The 23163-nt window shown below is 40.8% G+C and overlaps 2 protein-coding genes across 5 annotated transcripts in view; one reads left to right on the top strand and one right to left on the bottom strand.

Moving 5' to 3' along the window:
• KNOP1 (lysine rich nucleolar protein 1) overlaps window positions 1-8159 on the top strand; it is a 40818-nt gene extending 32659 nt beyond the window's left edge. Inside the window, exons 6-7 of one of the 2 annotated variants that reach the window (XR_003094641.1) lie at window positions 5458-5597; window positions 7566-8159. The gene's annotated coding sequence lies outside the window, so the exon portion shown is untranslated. The remainder of the gene's footprint in view (window positions 1-5457; window positions 5598-7565) is intronic. The other variant, XR_003094642.1, reaches the window with a different exon arrangement.
• VPS35L (VPS35 endosomal protein sorting factor like) overlaps window positions 1-23163 on the bottom strand; it is a 106451-nt gene that overhangs the window by 14084 nt on the left and 69204 nt on the right. For 2 of the 3 annotated variants that reach the window (XM_006026091.3, XM_025207028.1), the window contains 4 exons: window positions 21503-21580; window positions 18623-18737; window positions 4942-5081; window positions 3561-3726 (listed from right to left, as the gene is read on the bottom strand). In XM_006026091.3, coding sequence (XP_006026153.1) covers window positions 3561-3726; window positions 4942-5081; window positions 18623-18737; window positions 21503-21580 — 499 coding nt within the window. The remainder of the gene's footprint in view (window positions 1-3560; window positions 3727-4941; window positions 5082-18622; window positions 18738-21502; window positions 21581-23163) is intronic. The other variant, XM_025207027.1, reaches the window with a different exon arrangement.

Raw genomic sequence — 23163 nt, 5'->3', positions numbered from 1 at the left:
TGCATATATATTTATATATATAATTTTTTTTTTTCAAATGCCTCTTGGAAAATATGACCCCTCTATCTCCTCCAGTCTTATGACTCCAATATACAGATTAAAATTTTAGTAGGGAAATGTTTGCATTTGCTACCCTTTAAATGAGCTGCCCATGTGAAAACTGGAAACAGGTACAAAAGAACTAGAAGCTTCTCCAAGAGACGGGTGCCACAAAGAACCCAATCCTGCTTCCAGCGAGATGAATGGCACAGTTCCATGGGTTCAACTAGAATATAGCTGGTCCCATGATGATCAGAGGACTAACATTTCAGTTAAGATAGTTGTGATCCATCTCTCATGCACAGGTCCCCTAGCATTAAAAGGAGGAACTTGGGATCCTTTGTAGGTAACTGCTATCAAACAAGCCTTTTTCCAAGTGGCTTGTTCCAGCCTCTCTGCCTGATTCTACACCTTGAAAGGTCAGTGTGAGGCAAGAAATTTAGTAAGCTGTGGGAAGAACTGAAATAAATCTGGAGTCACTATATTGCAATAAATGTAATCCAGAAATAGCACCCATGTCAAAGCATATTCTTCAGTCTAAAGTGTACAGTGTGGGCTAACATGCTTATTATTTAGCAGAGTTAAAAGTTAATTATTTTTCCATTTAGGAAATGAGACTAGTTTTTTTTGCAAGGAAACCATTTTGTTTAGCACTAATAGGCAACTACTTGATACATGCAACCTGTCAATAAAAGACTGAAACCGCATCTGTTAACATTTGCTGTAACAAAAATACACCGAGGTTTCCATTATGAAATTTCAAGATACAGCTGAAGTTTTAAAACAGAAGATACCAGAGCTTAAGCCAGGGTCTTATACGTGTAGGTTACAATGCATCTTCTCTAAAATGACACCAGCTTTCAAAGTACATAATCTTCTGTGTTTCTGCATTCTGGAATTTTAGATCAGGAATGAGCTTTACATTCTGAGATTTAGAGATATTAAGTAATATATACCACATTGACAGTTCAATCAAAAGAATAAATAAAACCCTTTACACATCTAGATGTGAATTATTTTCATAGATTCTAAAAGTTCTGATAGTGATTCTGCTGGAAAATTCTATTTATTTCTATTGGGAACTGCACCAACTAGTTGGACTGCCTAATCATTTAGGCTGACTGACCTATCTAAAACATTACTTTTTAAATAAAAAAAAGGATTGCTGGTCTTACAGCATGTTCTTTGATCTTCAAAAGATGAGCATGCTTTCTTCCTTTCCCCTTAATTACCACAGGACAGATCAGGGTTAACTACGTGTAATATTTTAATGAGTTTAAAACTTCTTAAAAGACCAAGGAAAAAGAGCTGAACAACCAAACATGATCCTCAAAAAATAAAGTTTACAAATTCCCAAGCTCATATCCATAGCAAATAACCAAAAAGTCAGCTCAATAGAAAGAGAATAGGAAGTTTAAGGGAGATGCAGATGATATTTTAGGAGCAGGGAAAAGGAGGGTCAAACAGTAGGTGGCATATTGGAAAAGACAGCATTTTCATCTTTGGTCACAAGCCAATAATTTTGAAAGTGTGGACAGTCTTCAGAGGAAGCACTCATGGTGGCAAGGAATGCTCAAGTCAGCTGGCAAGGAATGCTCAAGCTGGAGATAGGACTAAAATTCTTCAGCTGCAGAGTTAGCTATAAAAAAAGTTGTTCATGTTCAAGCCTATTTTGGTAATCTTAGTAATCTCTGCCACAGCAAGTTTATAGAAGTACTAGCAGGGTTAAAAATATGCTAAAGTTGACTTTTATGTCTATAAAGGCAGTTTTTGGAGTCCTAGTGTTAGGGAGTGATGTAGCCCAAAGAACAAAGATGCATGAACAGATGGGAGATGAGGCAGATCTGAGTGGAAGTCCTTGGAGACAGAGTTGAATGACACGCACATACAAGTGATGTCCAAGACTGAAGCCAGCTGGGAGGTGTCCCCATAGTAGGAAAAGTAGAAAAGCTAAGCAGAGGGGAACACCTTGAGGCATTTCATGCCAAAGATGAGAAGATAAGGAAAGCCCCGTCCAGCACTTCTAACAGTTAGAAAAACCATGCTAGAGATATTCTCCTTAGGTGCTTGTATACAAGCTTGGAGGCTGCTCCAACGCACTGTAATTACAATCAATTAATCAAGTCTGATGAAGTGTGGTAATTACTGTGCTCAAGTCAGTCTCTGTGTCTCATGCATCAGTGTCGTCTTGCTTCAAAATGGCAGCAGGGGCACTTTATCTAAAGCTCAGAACAAGCTTCAGATAAAGCGTCGCAATGCCATTTTGAAGCACGGGGACGCTGATACACGAGACACTCCAGGGGGTTTAATTAAAGCGTCTCTGAAAGCCACTCTAATTAAAGCGGCAACCCCGAGCACATGGAAAAACACCCCTTTATTTTAGCAAACCAAAAACATCTTTGTTCATTAAAGTGATCTCTGTTGAAAGGACCCTTGAAAGCAGGGGTGTCAAACATGGCTGCATTTTAACCCCTGTGGCTCCCTGAGTCAACACAGCAGCTCAGGTACTCATGGTAGTTAATGCTGCTACCACTTGCCCTGCTTCCGTAGGTGGGTCCACATCTGGTCCATGAAGAGCCCTGTCGTTTGACTCCTCATGCCAGATCTGGATAAATTTGACACCCCTGCCTCCATAATGGCATGCATTTTTCCTGAGAGCGGTCAGTTCTGTGTGCTCAGTTTCTACTTCAGAAAGGCTCCAGAGTTGGTTTGAGCTGTTATTTAAGTCTTTTGGTTTGTTTGTTTGTTTTTTTTAAAAAAAAGCAAAATCTAACCAATAAAAGCTTTTGTAAACATTATTTGGAATCCACATGCCGTAATGAACAGAGGCAGGTTATATTAGTCTCTGACAAAACCTATGAGGGTTACATGCTTTTCAGGAAGCACAAACTCTACAGTTAAGGAATCCATCAGCAGCATGGACTGCATTATTTATTATTATCCTCACCTCAATCTTTTGGAGTTGGGAAGGAGAAGGAAGACAGTGACAATATCTGTTAAAAAAAGAAGCTCAATCACCCCTGTACTTATCTAACAGCTGCTCTCTTTGGTGACAGTAAACCAAGGCAAGTCTCTACAACCAGAGCTAGACACAGCTCAGCTGGAAAGTCTGGCTAACAGACTTGCATCCCCTAGGGATCAAGCACAGAGGGGAGCATGCCATATGTTGACCACTGAGTTGCAATAAGATACTATTTCAAACAAATATACAAAGGACTCTGAACCAAACATTTGATAAAATCCATTGAAGAAAGGTAGGTTGTAATTCCAGGATTTTCACATGTTCAGTGCAGGTCAATAATACTTCATAAAGTATTATTTTAATCATGGACTGGATACCTGCTGGACAATAATTCTTAAGATCATTCTACACCATACTACATAGAACTGTGCAGGAAAATAATCCATTGCACATGGATAATTCTTCAATTTTAATTAATGTCAGCACTGGCAAATCACCGATATAATGCCACAACAGAACATTATAGAGTACTGAACTCCAACTAACCCTTATAGTTTACCTTTGTCTACATGGTAGATATAAGTCTCTTGAGTCATTGCGGAGAGCAGATGCAAAACATTAGTATAAATCCGGATTTTGTCATCACAATTCTCCTCCCAAGTATAATCCTGGATCACATTTAGTAGTCCTCGAACAAGAAACAACACACCCTGTTCTGGATGGTCCTAGAGAACAAGTGAGAGGCAGACAATCAGAGAGGATTTTTGTTTTTCTTAAAAGTGATAACAGCTCTGTGGCAGAAGAAAACACAATACAAATAAAGCCGTCAACCAGTTGTTTTGGTTTTATATGTGCGTCTTAGCAAGCCCCTTTAAAAACACATTAAGAGAAAATTATAATGTCTATTTGATCTATAATAATCACAGTATAGGCAGCCTTAGCAGACAAATTTTGAGATCTCTTGCTTCGTAATCAAAGGGGGAATTAAACAAGAAGTTAGCTGTCAACTTCTTAATAGCTGAACTTCCAAAATTACACACACTAGTTAGATTTCCCCCCCTCTTTCATTATTTCAGTAAACTACAAAAACAAGTATATTACTCATGTAATGATGTGTTTTGGAAAGAACACCTACACTGGGCAGACACCAAAGCTAAAGAGGAACAAACAACCTTTTAACGTTAAAATAAATCATTATGAAAGCAATGGCTTTTAAGAGGGTCCATTCTTCTTCCGAGTTGTTTCCATGCTGAAAAGCGCTCATGTAGAGTTGGTATACAACATATCAGCAATTGCATGACCACCACGTTCTGTTTCCCTCCTCCTCTATATTGCAGAGCCAAATGGAAAGCAGTAGACTACTGTGTCCACCTGCTTAGCACCATTAGCTTCAGAGAATGTATATTTTAGCTGCGCTTTAAAGAGTCCACTCACCATTTGCTTCCACATACATGTCATGATATCACTGCTGATATAGAAGCCCACTGGTTGGATCTGCTCTCAGAAACCTTCTCCCCCATGATACACCATGACAATTAAAATCACCTGGGATATTCATGCTAACAGATTTAAACGTCTTGGGGTTGTTGGGTTTTTTTGCAATAAAATCTGACTTGAATTCACTAATGGTTTGACAGAGGCTGTTCATAGGTTTTTACCTTTGAAGGAAACTGGTATGCTGTTCTGAAATTGTGGAGGTGATGTTTTAGTTAATTGGACTGTGCTCAAGAAACATGTAACACTGCACTTCAACAACTATGCATGTGCCTCGATATAGTATTAAGGGAATGTTTTTATCAACTGATAAACAGGGCATGGAATTTATAACAAAACATATAGGAAATATTAAAACCAGGTCTGGTCGATAAACCAAGAAAAATAGCCTCCTTGATCCTAAGGAATTAACTGCTTTGTGTTACATTTTCCACTAAGCTACTTACCGGAACAATTAACAAAGTGGAAAAGAAATTACAAAGGAATTCCAGGAGAAATGTTTCAGAGGGCCTCATCTTTCCATCTATATTGATCATCTTTGGCACTTCAGGAACAAGGCTCACTGCAGCTTTGAAAAAAGCATCAGCTACAAAATACAATAAAATAAAATAATTGACAAAGTATTATAACCACAGCAGCTGGCTTCATAATCCTGCCTGTGATCCAAAAGTCATTTAGAACCCCATTATAATGAACTGTTCATTTGTATTATGCATAAAGCTTCAAGAGCACTCCCGTAAACAGGAACCAAAAAACAAATGTCTTTAGTCACCGGGCTGCTTTTAATTTCTACTTCAGATAGCTTAGCAGAAAACTGTTTTAAAGTAAAACACACTCCATTTCAAATACAGCTGTATAAAGTATGAAGCTTAAGAATATTTTTAAATATCATTTAGTCAATACTGTTCTAGCCAGAATTAGTGGACTGAATACTCTAATATGAAGTTTTTTTCTAACTTTAGATTTCATGAGACCCATTACAAAGGACAATGAAAAATCTAGAGGTCAGTGAAGAAGCCAGACTTACAAAATCTAAAACAGTATCAAACTGCAAGGTACTGTCTGTTGCCAAGATATGACAGCTCCTCTGAAGAATCAAAGGGTAAGGATTCTTAGACTCTTTTGTCTGTTTTCATGAGTTTAAAGATGGATCCCTTAATGGTACAGTGCAGCAGAGGTAGGAATGAACTGCTCTGTAAACCTAAACAAAAAGTACTAGGATTTCTATGTATCCAGGACAGAAGGGATGACCTTCCTACCTCCCATGTTTCTTTTGTAATAATGGCTTTGGGGCCATTACAGCAATGATTTTACAATGCCTCTACTGCCCCAGTTTAGCAGAGCACTTTGGCACATTTCAGTACTGCTGAAGTCAATCCAAGGACCTCTGTGTGCTTCTCAAAATGGAAGGGAATCCCCAAGTGCTGAAACTGAGGCATAAAGGACATAAGTAACTTGTGCAAGTCCATCCTGTAGCAGGGTTGGAGCACTGTTGTGTCCAGGAAACAGGGAGAAGCAAAGGTTTTTTGGGTGGTATCTTTTAATGGGCCAATTGTATATAAACCTCTTGCATTCTATAGTAGATCTGATTTAAAAAAAAGAAAAGATATCACCAAAAAACCCCAAAACAAAACAAAAAACACCCCCCAAAACCCCTTAATTCTTGTATAAAGCCAGAAAGACAAACAGATAATCCAGATCTTTTGATTCCTTGTAAGGGAGGGCAAAGGCAACTATGTTGGAGAGAGATTTCCAAGGCCCAGAGATGTTACTGATGGCAGGTATTGTCATTTCCAGAAGATAAACTCTCTCTGGAAAAATTAATTTTGACACACGAGGCTCTAAGCAAATTTGCTAAGTATAGAACCACATGATATCTACACTAAGCATACAAGGAATACCGACAAAACATTTGCTTTGGAAAAACTGTAGTTCTTATGACTCATTTCTTTTTCAGAACTTGTGACCTTCTGAACTTTTTGTTGCTCAGATCATTTTAGCTTCCATATTTATTACTTCTATAGTTATTACTAACTGGGCTGTGTTTTTATTTATTTCAAAGATAAAATTTGTGTACAAGATCAGCCTAAAGGGAAACGAGTGCTCTCTCAGCATTATTACAAGATGGAAAGCGGCAGCAGGTGTTCATTCTAGGACACACAGATAAATTGTTATCCCTTCTACAGTTGTCTCAGAAGTAAAACACGCGCACATCCCATGTTATGACGTAGTCGGAACATGTGACATGACAAATTAAATTTTATGACAGAAAAAAATATTCTGCATACCAAAAGTATCTCGTTCCACATGCAAAATCTTCCTGCCTTCTAGAATTACTTCAATCAGTGCAGAAAAGAGCTGTGCAGTACACTACTACGTTCTACAAACAAAATCAAAACCTTCTGGACCAAGTCAGCTTAGTTTTATTTACTCTCCCCATAAAATGACCATAGCAAACAATATCTCCTAGTTTAATTTTCTATTTAAACTTTTGACGATGCTTAATATTTTATTCAAGTCTACTTTAAGAGCAGGAAGCTCATCTCCATTCCCAAATAGATACTGCTCAGAAGGACAGCATGATGTTTTATTCCCATTTTGTCCAGCTCTTTTTTGTATTTTAATCAAAGCCATTTTTTTAGTTCAGCAAAAAATGGTAGCATAGTTTTTCCAAAACCAGATGACTGCAATGGAAGGACCAAACCAAGCAACTTAGACAGTACTTGGAGTTGGCTTCCTACCTTTCATATCTTATTTCTTAAGAGCTGAAGGGGGAACAATTTGGATGCCTGGCTGTGTTTAAAAATACTGATAATGTTTTGCTTGCTACTGTCCCAACATATTTAGAGGTATGTGCTGCTTCTCTGATTAGCTGTGTCAGGCCATTGATGAGCTCCAGATGAGTGGAGAGGCCCTGACCTTGAAAATAAAGGTCAGCTGAGCAACTCATCCTTAATTCAGCAACCTGATGCGCATTAATCAGGGTGCAAATGAATCAGATACAAAAACTAAACAACCAACCAATAATCAGGGTTCTACTGTATATATTCATTTTGGGCTATTTTCTCAGTCTTTTAGGGAGACAAAGGCAGCACATGAAAAAGGGGACAAAGCACCAGTTTCCTCAGTTTCCCTTCTACTGACTGCAATGAGCCCTTCCATCATCTATCTGTTCCCAGCACAATGTCAAATGAGAAGACACTCTTGAATACCAGCTAGTCCCTTTAACTGGTCACCTACATTAATGATAAAATGGTTCGTTCGCTGGAATATTGTTTATTTGTATCCTGGGCAAATGTTTTATGGAGGTGGGGGAGGATCACTGTGCAGAACATTTTAAGAACGGGCAATTTAAACTAATCATTTGAGATGCATGATATTCCAGTTAATACAGAAACAAAAATCTTCAGAAAAATCATTTGTCGTCAAAACAATATTACTATTATTCTTTTGTAGAGAGGTAGCTAAAGTACCAGTCTTAAAGTCATAAGAAATCATTGTGTACTTCAGTTTGGTGAAATATGCTGATAAATGTTGCATCAATAGGATCATTAGATATAAATTATCATAATTATAAAGCTACATAATATGGCAATAAATAACAAATAAACCAGCTCATATACTCTCATGCTAATTTATAAAGCACCTTATTATCCATACGATTAAGATACAAGTGAAAGAATACACCTGCACTTTTGCTCTACACTAGGTTTGAAGGAAAACAGAATGAGAAAAGAAACTGATTTCCATACAGCTCTACTCCACGATAAGCAAAAAAACTGACCTATTTGCTTCAACCCCTATACATAAAAATATGCAGTGATCTGTTCTGTTTGAAGCAATTTCTGACACTGCCCAGATGCTTAGTTATGCTGCTTAAGTAAGCTACAGTAGGGCTCAATAAAAGGACATAGCAGAGTGCTCACTGCAACAAATCATCATGATAAAGACTTCCTAGACTGCTGTTAATATCTTGTGCATTGCACCGAATACAACATACTTCATGCTTCACAAAATTTTTCCTTCCATAGCATCTCCTTCGTTCTGGTTGACCACAGTCCTATAAATCCTTTCCCCTGAGCATACATGGTGACCTTCAGGCTCAGAAAGATATTGGCCTGCTTCAAGACAGTATTTTAGATAATATTGTGCTACAAAAAGAAAGGGAAATTCTTTTGTGGATGTATTCTTATAAACACTGTCTGAATGACAGTAAAAAAATCCTGTAATATATAAGGATGCGTAATTTTTGGCAACATCAGTCCCTATCCAAGTTGCAATTGGATTTCTTGTACTGCATCTGTAATAGGCAATTAAACTGCTGGGATATAAAATCTTAGGCTGAGCAAAAACTGTCTGATAAATGAGGTCACTCAGAATAAGAAAATAATTAACCTCCTAGAACATAATTCTGAAGAGTGACAGAGAATGTGAGGCTTACCTATCTGGTTATAGATTAAAGACAAACAAAAATTGTGTTTAGTTAAAGTTGGATCAAAACATGCCCTATCTACTCAAAATAATACAGGCAGGGAAATCAGTAGTTTCCTGTACTAAATGCCACCTTCATTTGTCCTACAGTACTATAACACACTATCCAATACTCCATTAGGTTTTTATTTCCACCTTCAATTAATATGAAAAAGCAATATGTTCTCCAGCTTCACCAACGCATGCTCTAATGCAAAAATTAAATGGTGACTTTTTTTAAACATAGTACATTTGATTATCATATATCCCAAGTATTAGGAAGATTATATCTTTCATCACAGCCAGGGTATTGCAGTATCCCTGAAAATTACATGCTTGTAGCATATTTAAAGCTGGAGTTACTGTTAAACAAATCTCAACCTTAATTTGCTAGGTTATATATAGGCTGCATACAGACGTTTGTTTCTACTGAAAGAAATTTCTTCCAGCATAAAAACAGCCCAGGATCTGGATTGTTCCTCCAGCCCCGTGGCTGGAGAGCTTCACAGGCAAGCTCACCAGCCAGGGGGTACAAGAGGGCTTCTCCCAGGGCCATCCCAACCTTTAGGGGAGCCTGTTAATTGACAGCCTGCTCTCTCCCCTCCCTGGGAAGGAGGCAGGCTGTCAAATGCAGCTGAAAGCAGCAGCTGCCACAGACAACCAGGGAAGGTCCGGGCTCCAAGAGCATGCCCTCCCCCTCCCACCAATCAGCTGATTGGGGGCCCCCCCCCCCCCCACCATTGGGTGGTGGGGGGGGGGGGGGGGGGGTAGTCTTCCACGGTGGGAACCTTCCCAGTTCTTCCCCACAGAATAGCCCCACTCCTTGCATTCCTCCAGGTTGGCCCAGAGGAGTTTGTGGGAGGGGGAGGAGGGGGGAATACTCAAATCACTGCAGCAAGACTCCCACAGCCTTGTGGCAGGGGCACAGCAGCTAACCCAGAGCACTGCAGGGTAAGGCAGGGAAATTTTGCCAAGGCAGTAAGGTCCCCAAGCCTTGCTGCTGTCACATAGCAACCTATTTTGCCTCGCTGTGCTCAAGATCACCTGGGATGGAGGATGGGGGGCAAGGGGAAGCCAGAGGAGACAGGTATGCAGAGGTTTTCCTTAAACCCAAGCTTCTGCCCCTCCAGCTTGTCAATCACTGACTCCGCCACTCAGCTGAGTGGTAAGGGAGCCAGGGGCCGCACTCCCTGCACTCAGCTCCTGGTACCTAGGAGAGGAGCAGAAAGAGCCATGTGGCAAAGCTAATAGCCTGCTTCTCATACCAGAAACTCAGGTGCAAGAACCAGGCAGGGAGCAGCCAGGACTGTTCCTCCCCTCCCCTCCCAGTATATCCCAGGGGGGCAGGAGGTAGCAGCTGCCTCCCCCACACCTTCTCCACACTGATGATCTTGATCTCCAAAGACATGGGAGCCTTTTCCCCCAGGTCCACTCCTGGAGGAGTAAAGCCAGGGAAAAGTATGTAGACATTCACTCCCCTGGGAGATGCTTTCCTGGGACTTATTTAAACCTGATTGTTCCTGGGTTATTTTCCTCTAGATCAGCCATTTTTGCTGCAACAGAAAGTTTGAATGTCTGCACACTCTGGTTTTCTACCCCAAGAACAGCAATTCTGAAAGCAGAAACTGAACTCATGCAAACTGTAGGTGGTTTATGTCCAGGAATTACCAGGAACCCACTGAAAGGACAAGGCAGAGTAAGAAAAAAGAAAGAATAAATGATATTTGGTGAACTGGAACACATACAGTGGGAATTAAATATAAACAGAGATACAATTATGTGGATGGAGCCTGATCAGGAATTGGATAAATAATCTGGTTTGCTAAAAAGGACTCCAACACCCTAAAACAAAAGGCTTACACAGTATAAATGGAAGAAAGATGTTAAGATCAAAAAGGAAGATATTGCAACTTCTGGCAAAAATATAAATCAGTACTGAACTGCAAGGTTTATCTTTAAACTATATAAATAACCAGTAATAATAATAACTTGTATAACTTTATAAATAATAACTTTTATAATTAATCAATACTAATTTTTATATTCAGTCTTGCTATCTAGGTTTTGTGTACTTTCTAAATTGTAAAATACAGTAGAATGCTCAAACAGTCCTATAAGGGCACAAAACGGGCATTTCCAAGAGTTAGTGAAAAGCCACTGGCTACAGTGAGTAAAGGTACAGGGGAAAGCCTGATGACTAGAACAAATGTTCAGTCCTGGAGAATCCATCAAGAGAGTAATTTCTCTCAAGTAAAGGAAATTATGGTTTAAATCTAGCTCATCACTGACACTCTTTGTTCAGATCCCCTCCAAAATATTGGGGGACACTATTTGAAATGAGAGCAGAGACATCATCTAGCATAGTCATCACAGGCCTGCAAACCAAACAGCCCTAAATTCTAATCCTCAAATCTAACATCCACTCCCTTGTATGCCCATGCCCCCTAAACCTCTATGCTTCAGCTTTTCTGTGTGTGAGTTGCAGACACTACGTATCATCTCATTTATAATGGCCTCTGCTGTAATTAAATGACAACATTTATTTTAATATTTCTGGGGAAACTACACCATGCAGTCTTTTTTTAAGAAGATTAGTTATTAATACATTACATAGTGGTATATTTATTGCAAGTGAGTGAAGTTTGGCACAGCTGGAGAGAGAGTTATGCAAAAGCAATGTTCTCTAAGAACAAAACAGTTAACAATCTAGGGCGCTCTATAGTCTGTATGTGAACTTGAAAACTTTGCATTTCACTAGGGAAACAATAGTCCATCTGGAGTTATATAGCAGAAGACCACACACTGTAAACTCACCACAGCAATGGGGACTTTTCAACTCTTTAACTTATATATTTGCCACAAAACAGTAAAACCTGTTTGTGTTGAAGATATCTTCAATTTCATCCATTTCAGCTTGTATCTGTACTTTACTGGAATTAGTAAAATTTAATCTTGAATTAGCTGGATTAATTCACTTATCATATTTATTCCTGAAGCTAGACAAGGACTTGACTTTAAAAATAAATATGTTACTCATTCCTGTATGGTCTAAAGCTGATTTCATTGTCTCTCACTTAAGGAATGCTACGAGATTTAGGATTAAGAATCATGCTATCCATTTTTCAGTAAACTAGAGAACTGTTTCCACAGGAGGAAAAATGTGCAATTAAAATATTACCCATAGTTTTAAACCCAGAGGAATGACATAATAGAGCATGCATTTAATCTGAGTTTAGTTCAAAATGCTGCCCACAGGAAGCAAGGCTGATAAGCATTTATTATTCAATTGTGGCAGCACGCCTCTCTGGAGCAGTGCTCGGTGATTCAGCTGAACAACTGGAGTACAGATTTACCCTCCAAATCAGCATTTTCCTTACAAAGGTGAAGATCAGGAGCTCTCCACAAATACATACTATCCATAAGACCTTATCTTCTGTGGAGAGCTTAATTAAGGACTGCTTCCTTCTCAGGAGGTAAGGTAAATGTGCGGGTAAGTGCCTGGAAGACTGGGAAGATCCTCCTGCCATACAGACAGACTGCTGTGCATGAATGGCATGTGCCCCCAGTGGCAGCACAGATGCACTGGCAGTGGCGGGAGCATGGCAGCAGTAAGCTGGGAGCTCCCGCATACGGTGCCAGCACTGTTGGGGGGGGAGGAGGAGGGGGAAGGGACGGATGACAGGACAATGACACTGACCAGGGGTTGGTAACGACCCACAGGTAGCGCTGGTAGTGGCAGCAGCGCCCAGTGGCAATTGTGGACCGTCCGCAAACACTACCAGAGGTGTCCGCGGTGGGATGGCGCATGGTGACTCCTCGCAGGCACCGCCAACCTTGTCAGCGACTCTTTTTTGCACAGGGTGCGCCACCACGTTCAGGGGGTGCACGTGCACCCCCTACGCGTCGCCCCTGCTGCTGTGCAGTTTTGGAGCCATGTGAAGCACCAGGTTTTTTTTGGTTTTGTTTTTTTTTACTTCAAACCCCTGTGAGCTGTGGAGAGCAACTGCCCACACCTGGCCCTTTCTGCATACTTTCACATCACTTTCATACGTCCTCATCACGATTCCAACAAGCTAAAGGCCTCAATGTGGGAGCCTCAGGAAGCATCTGAGGCTAACACTATATGCTGATATTGATAAAAGGGGTGTATTTGATAGCCGTGTTGATCTGAGACAATGCAAAACTCTAGAATTCTTGGTTCAGAGATGATGCCTTTTATTAGACCAACTACAAAATCGCAAAAAAAATTGAGGTTTTTTTCAAAGTTTTGCTGCTTTGCTACATACCTTTCTAGGATGGCTCTACATCTTGGTGCAAGAACAAGAAGGAAAGCAAGAGGTAAAGGAATTAGGGGAAGCTCAGAGGGGAAAAAGCCAAGAGAAACTACTGCTGGAATTATCAGAAAGAAGGAATAACCAGATACCAGTGGAGCCCAGAAGCTCCTCTATACGGTTGGCTGGGGAGGCAGACGTTTCTAAGCAGAGAATTAGTGGGCTGTGCACCAATCCAGCCCAATGACTGCAGCTGCCTATATCAGCAGATGCCGTAATAGTGAATTATAAGGCGTACTTACCTACAGACTGCATTGCTTTTTTACACCTCCCTGTGCAGTCTGCAGCCAGAACGCTGCAACACTACCTCTGCATAACAGTAATTACTTTCCACCAACTGTGCTACTAACCACATTTCAAAACATGTTACTGCTTAAACAGCAGTCAGGCAGCTTTTCATCCTACCCTTTAAAGCATTTGGTAACTTTCGCCACTTGGTTTTCTTGCTACTTTGAATCCAATAGTCAAAAACTTCTGAACGAGAATCTAAACCACCACAGGGGTTTACTGAATTGGATTCTAAAAAATGGCTTTAAAATTGGACTGTAAGACAACAGCATTATCTTGGAAAAGCATAAGCAATAGAAATATTAATCCAAAGAAAGGTAGACTACCTCTAGAAAAAGAGTTTTTCAAACATAACCATCACAGCCGAATAGGAATATACCAAGAGTCTGAAGTATCCTACACGTCCATAACCTAAATTGATCAGATGTAGATGATGGGATACAATAATAGAAACCATAGTTGCCTTTGTTAGCAATATGCCATCACATCAGGGGGCTTCAAGGCCCAGCAGACAATGAACCCTGGCTGGGCAAAATGTGGATGCTGTCACTGAAGAGTTGTCTCAAGCCACACTCATTTTGATCCAATCCTCCATGAACAGCTCCTTCTGAATGCAATGTTGCCATTATTTTGACTGACAGAAATGCTCTACAAGCAACAGGTTCTTTGGGTAAATGTAATACCCAAAGAACCTGTTGCTGGAAAAAGAAATCACTTTTTCCTCGGACCACTTCTTCCACCATTGCGGACCATTGTCACGGGTATGTGTGTTTCTATCCTCTTTTTCTCTCAGCATCGCGAAACCCCCCCCCCTCCCCTTCCCCACTCCCCTCTCCCCTTAACCCCGGGCTTAGTTGGCTAACTCTGTATCGCATGTAACCTAGTTGCGCTCCCAACCTCACCCCCATCCTTCTATTGTTAGTCCCTCGCCCGGGCAAACTGTATTTCCCTATCGGCTTTGTCATCTTTTTTTTGGATTTACAATCCTTAACATCTACTAATAAAAGTCAATCTTTTATTAGACCAACTCAAATAGTTGGAAAAATTCTTCTCAGTAAGCTTTCAGGTATAAATACCCTTCATCAGGCTGAGGAAGCATCTGCAGCTGGGGTGTGCTCTTCCAGCTACAAGCAACAGGAACCTCAAAGCTTGTCTGCACTGGGGCTTGTCTACTCGTATAGCTACATCAGTAGCTGACCCCACTCCAAGATGGGACCCACAGGTGTAAAGAAGTGGTACAGCTGTCATACCTCGCTGCACTGATGCAAGCCACTTTGTACACCAATGCATCTACCCAAGGAGTTTGCTTCAGTGTAGCTATACTTTCTCCCTCCCCAAAACATGAATTGTCTGTCGCTTTCAAGAGCAAAATATTGCCAGATGTATTGAAAGATATTATCAACATACAGATGAGGATGGTAATTTGTACTCCCTTCTAAAATGGCATAAATTGAAAGTTTATAGAAATCATACAGTGACTGACAGACTCAATCTGGTAACTACTGATGTTATTGTACAATTAACTCCTAGTGCCAAACAGCCAAATTCCACGTAACGGCTTTAAGAAAAAGCCTAATCTTTTAGAACTGTGCATGGAATATTTAAAAAGGCAGCTGAAATTGCAAGACTATTGGACAATGCAAAACTAAACCAGCTCAAGCTATGCCATGCAGCAATATTTCACTTCCTGGCCCTGGGAAGGACTATGTGTTTCTTACTATCACACACAGCATTGGATGCAGGGTCAGTTCTTTTGGTGAGCCATGATCAACGTGGCTTTGAGTGAAGGAGTGGATCAACTTGAATGCATTAATCAGTATTCATATATACATTTAAGATGCACATTCTTTAGACGCAGAATAAGGACCCACTCTAGTTCCTACCGAAGTAACCTAGAAATGTGATTTTCAATGTAAACTGTGTGGTTCTACAAGACGAACAGGATGAAACTATGCACTTTGTCAGTTATACATGTAGCATTAGCCCCATCATCACACATGCTTGTTGACCAATTTTTCAAGAAGTCACAGAACTGGCATAACTGTGTATGCCCACAGCAAGACTCTTTAAAGAACTTATTTGCTTTTTATAAAGTTACTATAGTAACATACCATATACTGTCAGTATGAACAAAACAGGCTACTCATTCTGGCGCCACACTTTCAATACTCGGCACTGATAGTTCTGTGTTTTCATATATGCATGCAAAATAAAAATAATTTGGAGATTCTCGTTTTCAAAAATCTGGGAAACTGCCTAAGCCAAAGTCCTTGAGGAAGAAGACTGACCATAAAGATAAGGGGGCAGGGGAGAGCAGGACGACAGCCATGTAGAAAAAGCTATCAGATCACTAAACCAGCCCCTGAAAGCATAGGGTATAGTCCTAGAGACAGGATATATCAGGGGTGGGCAAAATGTGGCCTGCGGGCTGCATGTGGCCCTCTAGGCCATTCTATCCAGCCCGCGGGGCCCCTAAGAAATTTATAAAATTTATATTTATCTGCCCTTGGCTGCCTGTAATGCGGACCTTGATGGCTTGCCTAAACTCAGTAAGCAGCCCTCCACCCAAAATAATTGCCCGCCCCTGGGATATACCAACTGACCTTATTTCTAGGAAAAGTCCCACTACTTAGCAACATACAAACACACCAGAAAAATCACACGAGGAAAAAATCGCTGCAGTCTGAGGTCTGTGCACAGTTTGTCTACATACAAACAAGCTGCATAAATATCAACTGCACAATTGACTTTGCAATGCTTATTTTTCCAATATACTTGGACAAGAGCCAGCTTTGCTCTCAATCCAACTGCTCTGCCTACTATATGTCCAACATTGTGTTCAAAACAAAGAACATTTATCAGTGGTCTTGTACAAAAAACCCTAATCAGCTTCCTAGGTCAGCTTGTTTGGGCAGCTGGAACCTACTAGCAAATGCAGAGCTCTGACAACACTGTAAACTGAAAAGATGACAAGATCCAAGTAAAGGAAGAGTTGCATTCCCATTACTTTCACATGGAAAACACCAAAATTAAAGATGGAATGCAGCATCTAATCTTTCTCTATGCAAGCAAAGGCTTGCTTGCTCTGTAATGTTTCCCCAATGCAGTTTTACTTATTAATGCTGCTACTGCCGGGAGACTAGATCAAAGTCGAATAGATCTCATCATTAGGAAAAAGGCAATTTCCCTAGCATTCCTACAATGGTGCAGGGGGTTGGACCAGATAACCCTGAGATCCCTTCTAACCTTATGATTTCAATGATTTGATACCTGTCCCCCTAATTCAACTGTCATTAAATGCAAGATTTGTTTGGGTTTGCTCTAAAAGGAAAGGAGGAAAGAGAAATCTGTTTTCAATTAAAAAACTGATAATATAGCTTGTATCAAACGGTTTGGCTTTTTGAATTGCTGCTCATCAATGTTAAAGCTTCATGAATATGCATGAAGGATCTTTCCTCCCATAGTCTTAGAGAAAGAGGACTGGGAGGCATCTAAAGAGGTTATCCAGTCCAACAACTTATACCAAGGCAGGTTAAACACACGAGTATCACAAGAATGTATTTTCATAGTAATACAATTTATTGCTTTTATTACTGCAGTAAAAATTATAGGGAAATAACAGTGCTTAACAGTAAAAGACATTATTATAGGTAAAAATAAATCTGAAAAATCCAAAAGCACTATACTAACTATACGCAACACATGGGGAGCACTTGAACCAGCCCCAGAATGCAGTCATCATTAAGGGCAACCATCACAAATATTTAACAGCACACAGTAAAATTGCAGTTTAAGAGTATAAGTTACTTCCTACCAGAAATCTTGTGGTTAAAAAAAATCCTCTAAGTGGTCAGGGTTTCTATTTTACAATTTATTTAAGACATCTAACAAAACAAGGCCACTGAACACCATGTTCAGATATTTGTTCAATGATATTTCAGACCAAATGAGCATTTATTTTGGTTTCCTCCTATTTTCCAATACCAGTCATGATCTCCCTGAAACGCATCTAAAATTTTTATGAGCAAAGCATTTCTTCATTGCTTATTCTTCCTCTACAATCTTGTAGTCCAACCAAATGAACTACCATAATCAATGACTAGGCCAACCTGACTGAAGTATCTTGAGTTTTATTTCTTTCCAAAATGTCCTGCCAGAAATATCTTAAGCCCTTGAATAATTTTGGCTGATTTAAGTTTCCTCTTTCCAAAGAAGATTAATGTAAAGCACTTTTTGGTTTTGCAAATGAAAAGGGGATACCCCACACCACCCCAATTTTATTTATTTATTTTTTTTTACACACATACACACACCCGCATTAGCATAAACTATTTTAAAAAGTGCATGTGCAAATAACTTCAGGTGTTTATTCAAATTAAGTCATATTCAAAAGACAGACAAGGTTCTTTGGGTGAATCTGATATCTTTTATTAGACCATCTTAAATAGTTGAAAAACATTTTAAGTAAGCTTTCTGGTTTAAAAACCCTTCGTCAGGCCGAGGAAGTTTCTGGAGTTGGTGTGTGTTCTTTCCGGATGGAATGAAAAGTAACAGGAAGAGCACACACCAACTGCAGAAACTTCCTCAGCCTGACAAAGGGTTTTTAAATGCGAAAGCTTGCTTAAGATTTTTTTTCCCAACTATTTAAGTTGGTCTAATGAAAGATATCAGATTCACTCAAAGAACCTTGTCTGCCTATGTCCTTAGACCAACATATTCAAAAAGCATTTTTTAAATATACTTTGAGAGAGGTTGCCCTACCTCGTTATTATGACAATAGGAGTCAAGATATGGAGGCTAAACACTTAGTTTTTCTACATCTTTACATTACAGAATCAATATTAGATCTGATGTTTCAGAAAAAGAAAGTACCATGTAAATTGTTTTTGTGATAATACTGTTTATAGGATGGGCATATTTGTTGTAAAATATATCTATATTATTTATGGTTTCAAACTAATAGAGTGTTATCCATAGGTAAAAATACTGTGTTTTCAAATAAGCAAGTTGTGCACTCAGCACAAGATCTCTGGCTTACCTTGTGAAAGGCACTGATTTGCCAAGGCAACTTGTCCAGAGTGTAGGTACAGATTAAGACATGCAAAGATATTACCCAGAGATGGAATTGTAATGAAGCAGAAGGCAACACAAGCCTAAACACATAAGAAAATATATATTGAAAACATGACTCATCTTTTACATTAGGGCTGCATTTTTATTAACATACAACATTCAAGATGCATTGAGAGCACCTGCCCAAATGTGACCTATCACAAAAACCCATAAAATGGGTTAACTCCTCACTCACCCAACTCCTAATGTTTGTCATTATAAACAAAAAAAGCAAAAATCGTCAACAATAAGATCAGACCAACTTTAAGGCTTAGTGGGCATGTCTGCACGAGATCCTTTACTCAATATTAGAACCAATTACTGCACAGTAGGTGTCACCGTCTACACATGCAGATGCTTACTGCACTGTATTTTGTTCTAATTGCAAGTAAATTTGCTACCTGCAAATGCAAATAGCAAAATTACTCAAAATTACTTACTAGAGGTGCACTGATACATCAGTCCCATACTGGATTGGCACCGATATAAGGAAAATTGACAGTATCAGCAGTTGGCTTTTTTTGGGCTGATGTGGCCAAAAAAAGCCCCGTGGCATGCACAGCTGCAGCACAGCACACAGGCAGCCAGCAGCACAGCCTGAGAGCCTGGAGAGCAGCTGGGTCTGACAGGTAAGTCTGTTGTGAGGGAAGGGTTGGGTTGGGGTACAGATCGAGGCCCCAGAGGTCAGGACGGGAGAGGGGCAGGGGCAGGAGCTACACAGTCAGGGAGGAATGCGGGACTGATCCATGAGCGGCTGGTCCGGGGTGTCGGGGGGTGGGGGGGTGGCTCCCACTGCTATGTGCGCCCTGGGAGGCCAAGGGGGGGGTGTGCCCTGGATCTGTATGCAGGGCGAGGGTGGGCTACCACTGCAGGCTGGGGCCAGGGGTGGTGCCAGGCATTTCCTGGCAGGGAGAGTTGGGCCAGGGTTGCGCTCAGGGCAAGCAGTGGCAGAGCTGCTACAAGGGGGCTACAGTGAATTTTCAGGTAGCTGCATCCCTGCCCCCACAGCCTCCCCTCCCAGTGCCACTGCCGCCCACCCTGAGCGAAGCCCTGGCCCAGAGCCACCGCCAGGAAGATCCTGCCACCACTCCAGCCTGCAGTGGCAGCCCACCCTCGCTCTGTGCGTAGATCAAGTAGCGGCAGGGGCTGGAGCAGGGGCTGCCCCCCCTTCCCCATGCCCCCCAGACAAGACGCTTGTGGCTCCATTACATGCCCCACCCCAGCTGTGCAGTTCCTCCCCCAGCCCTACTCCCTCCCTCACCACTGGGGCCCCGATCTGCACCCCCATGCCCCTTCCCTCCCGCTTTGTCCCTTCCTCCACAACAGACTTACCAGCCAGATGATGCTCTGCAAGCTGCCTGGCTACATGTAGGCTATTGGATTGGTATTGGCCGAGATGGGCCATTAAAAATTGGCCATCAGTATCAGCCCAAAAAATCTCTATCTATGCACCCCTATTACTTACTGTACTGTAGCACATGTGTTGACCCCTGACCGGGAGCAAATATGCTCCTGGTCAGCTTGGCAGCAGGGGGCAGGAGATTGCTCCCTGCCCCTGGGAGCTGCCGGCTGCCAGGACAGACTCCACCACCAGAGCCCAGGTGGTGACTATGTCCCCTTGCCCCAGCAGCAGGGAGCCTGAACCCTGCAGTTGTGGGGCCAGCGCAGGGAGAACCAGTCCAGCAACTGCAGGGCTGGCTCAGGGAAAGAAGAATCTCCCAGCATGGGCCCTGCGATTGTAAGGCTTAGGCTGGGGGAGAAGAATCTCCCAGCCTCATAACCATGGGGCTTGGCCTGGGAAATCAGGATTTTCCAGTCTAGCCCCCACAACTGCAGGGCTTGGTCAGAGCTGGGGCTGAGCGCTCCCTGCTGTTGGGACATGGGGATATTGTCCCTGCCCCGGCAGCGGAGCCTACCCTGACAGCAGGCATTTCTTGGAGGCAAGGAGCAATGTCCTATCCCCTGCTGGTAGACAGCAGTCTCCTGACCCAGGCTGCTGCAGGGACCTGGTGCAGGACTACCGGGAGCAGGAGCAGTCTGCTGCTAAGAGCAGTAAATCTGCTCCCACATCCTTGTACATGTAGACATGTGCCCGGGAGAGTTTACTCTAAAGTAAACTGCTCCCAGATTATTTGAACGCATAGACATGCCCAATGTGTACTTCAAGAGCTTGTATCACAGATCCTCTCAGAGGCAATCCCACTTCCCCAAATATTCAGATGCCATGGCTCACAAGTCAGCAGAACCCATTTAACCCTTCCCAACAATACTTACAGGGTGAGATATTTAAGAGGAGGAAAAAAATAAAGAGCCTGATACGCATGTCATCTGATGCCCTTCCACAAGCATACCTGCATTAAGTGGCTTTTGTGTATACTTCACACTCATTTTATATTTAAGTACCTGCTTAAGTCATATCACTTACAAAACAAGAAACGTTTCTCTTCCTGTAACTATTTTTCCTTCTATAACTGGCTTGGGTATGCAATGACAGTTTGTGGGGTGGAAATTAAGTTTTCTTGAAGAAATGCTTAGAAAACATGTAGACAGTGAAAAAAAAAACCAATAGATTTTGATTGAGGACCAATTCTTGCTGTTCGTACTTGCACAAAACTCTGTATAGGAGTTTTGTCTGAAAGAGGATGGTAGCAATTGGCCTTTGGCAAACAAACATCAGTGTTCATACAGAAACAGTGGGCTGATAGCAATATGGCAAATTATAAACCATAACTATAAGCTGACAGATGACAACATTTGTATAAAGGGGAATGGATTGTTTAGAAACCCATTACATTTTTACACCTACTCTGACAAATGCAGCAGTCTTTCTGGAATGATTCCCTTTCATCACTTTTCTTGTTTCCATTGCCAGCTGGTTCACAGACTATATACATAAAAAGACAAAAAACATGAATTGCTGTCTGCAAATAAACAAGACCGCTTTTATTAATTCCATTAAGTTAAACACACCAATACTAAAAGCAGCCACAGATAATTTTACACTGTTCCATAAAATGTTGATGCATCTTAATTGTAGTAGTTGGCCCAGAGTCTAACCTCCAAGTGAAAGTATTTATCATAGTTACACTTTGATTACATTAGTGCTTTAGTAGTGCTAGTGTAAAAACTAAAAAAATAACTTGTTTATCTTCAACCCAAGACTGCAGTAGACAATTCCTAAGTGAAGTTTGGATAGGGATGATCCTGCCTCAGACAGGGATTGGACTAGATGGCCTCTGGAGGTCCCTTCCAGAGCTACTTCTATATGATTCTAAGTTAGGAAGTTTCAGCCAGAGTCAATAACCATCTTTATTTGAACTCCCCTTTTCACAAGTCAATCTAATTTATTGAAGATTACTTTCCATCATCTTCCTGCACCACCAACAAGAAACCAAAAGACTCATTATGGTTGTTTTATATTACTCTCTTTCTTAATTATGCAAAGTTTTAAATGTAAGGTCTGAAGTTACATTTATATAATTCTGATGATGCATTCAAAGATTAGGAAAAACCAGCAGCACTTGGTATACTATATAGTGAATTGTACATACAGCCTTTTAGCTGTCCTCATTTCCTTTTCTTGTTTGCTGTAATAAAGCAAGGCTGGCGGGGAGGGGAAGTCTGTTTTTAATTAAAAAACTAGTCACATGAGTTCAGTTCAGTGCATCTTGACATCATTCTGTCAAAATTAAGTCTGAAGCATAAGTCTGTTTTTTCACATATTGTTATGCTGTTTCTTCTTTACTCTTCTACAACTCCACTAGAAGTCACTGTTTTTTCTTTATTTCTAGTGAATATGCCATTTATATCTTGTTCACAATAATTATTACATACATATTAACATGGAAGTAGGCTAAATAAACTTAATTATAAATGTTGTCCTGCAGTCACCATATTTCCACAAGTTTTGTGTACAATATAGGGCTGGCAACAGCCAAGTCCCTAATTGAATTTATTTTATTTATAAAGTTTCAACCTCTCATACCTGCCAGGCATGCTTATGAAAAACTTTCATGTTGTTAAAGCCCTTCTGCTTACAATACAAAAAAAGCTTGATCAAATAGAGTTTTGCACTATTTCCCCAAATAGTTAGATTCTGCGTTCTGTCTCGTCTGTTCTGGGTGTCTGTTCTACACGTGGGTCCTTTCACCTGAGAGTCGCACGTGCCTTCTATGATCATCAACCCTTCCAGTTCCTGAATGCACAGAAAAACCTTATCATAAGCTTTATTCTATTGACCCAGAAATCTCCCTGTTTTAAGAACATAAAAAAATTATGTTCCTTAACCCACTGGTACTATTGGAACAAATTCCAACAGAATTTAACAGAGTGGGGGGGAAGAACAAATGTATACTTCTGAATACCTAATGTTGAGGCCTTAACAAGTCTTCCAAAGCTACAGCAGTCTTTGAAAGCTAATGCAAAAAACAAAACAAGAAAGAAAAACAAAAAAACAACCCCACACAC

Source organism: Alligator sinensis, unplaced genomic scaffold (genome assembly GCF_000455745.1).
Source record: "Alligator sinensis unplaced genomic scaffold, ASM45574v1 scaffold330_1, whole genome shotgun sequence".
NCBI lineage: Eukaryota > Metazoa > Chordata > Crocodylia > Alligatoridae > Alligator > Alligator sinensis.
The sequence above is the reverse complement of the archived record's forward strand: the minus strand, read 5'-3'. Positions and strand labels throughout refer to the sequence as shown.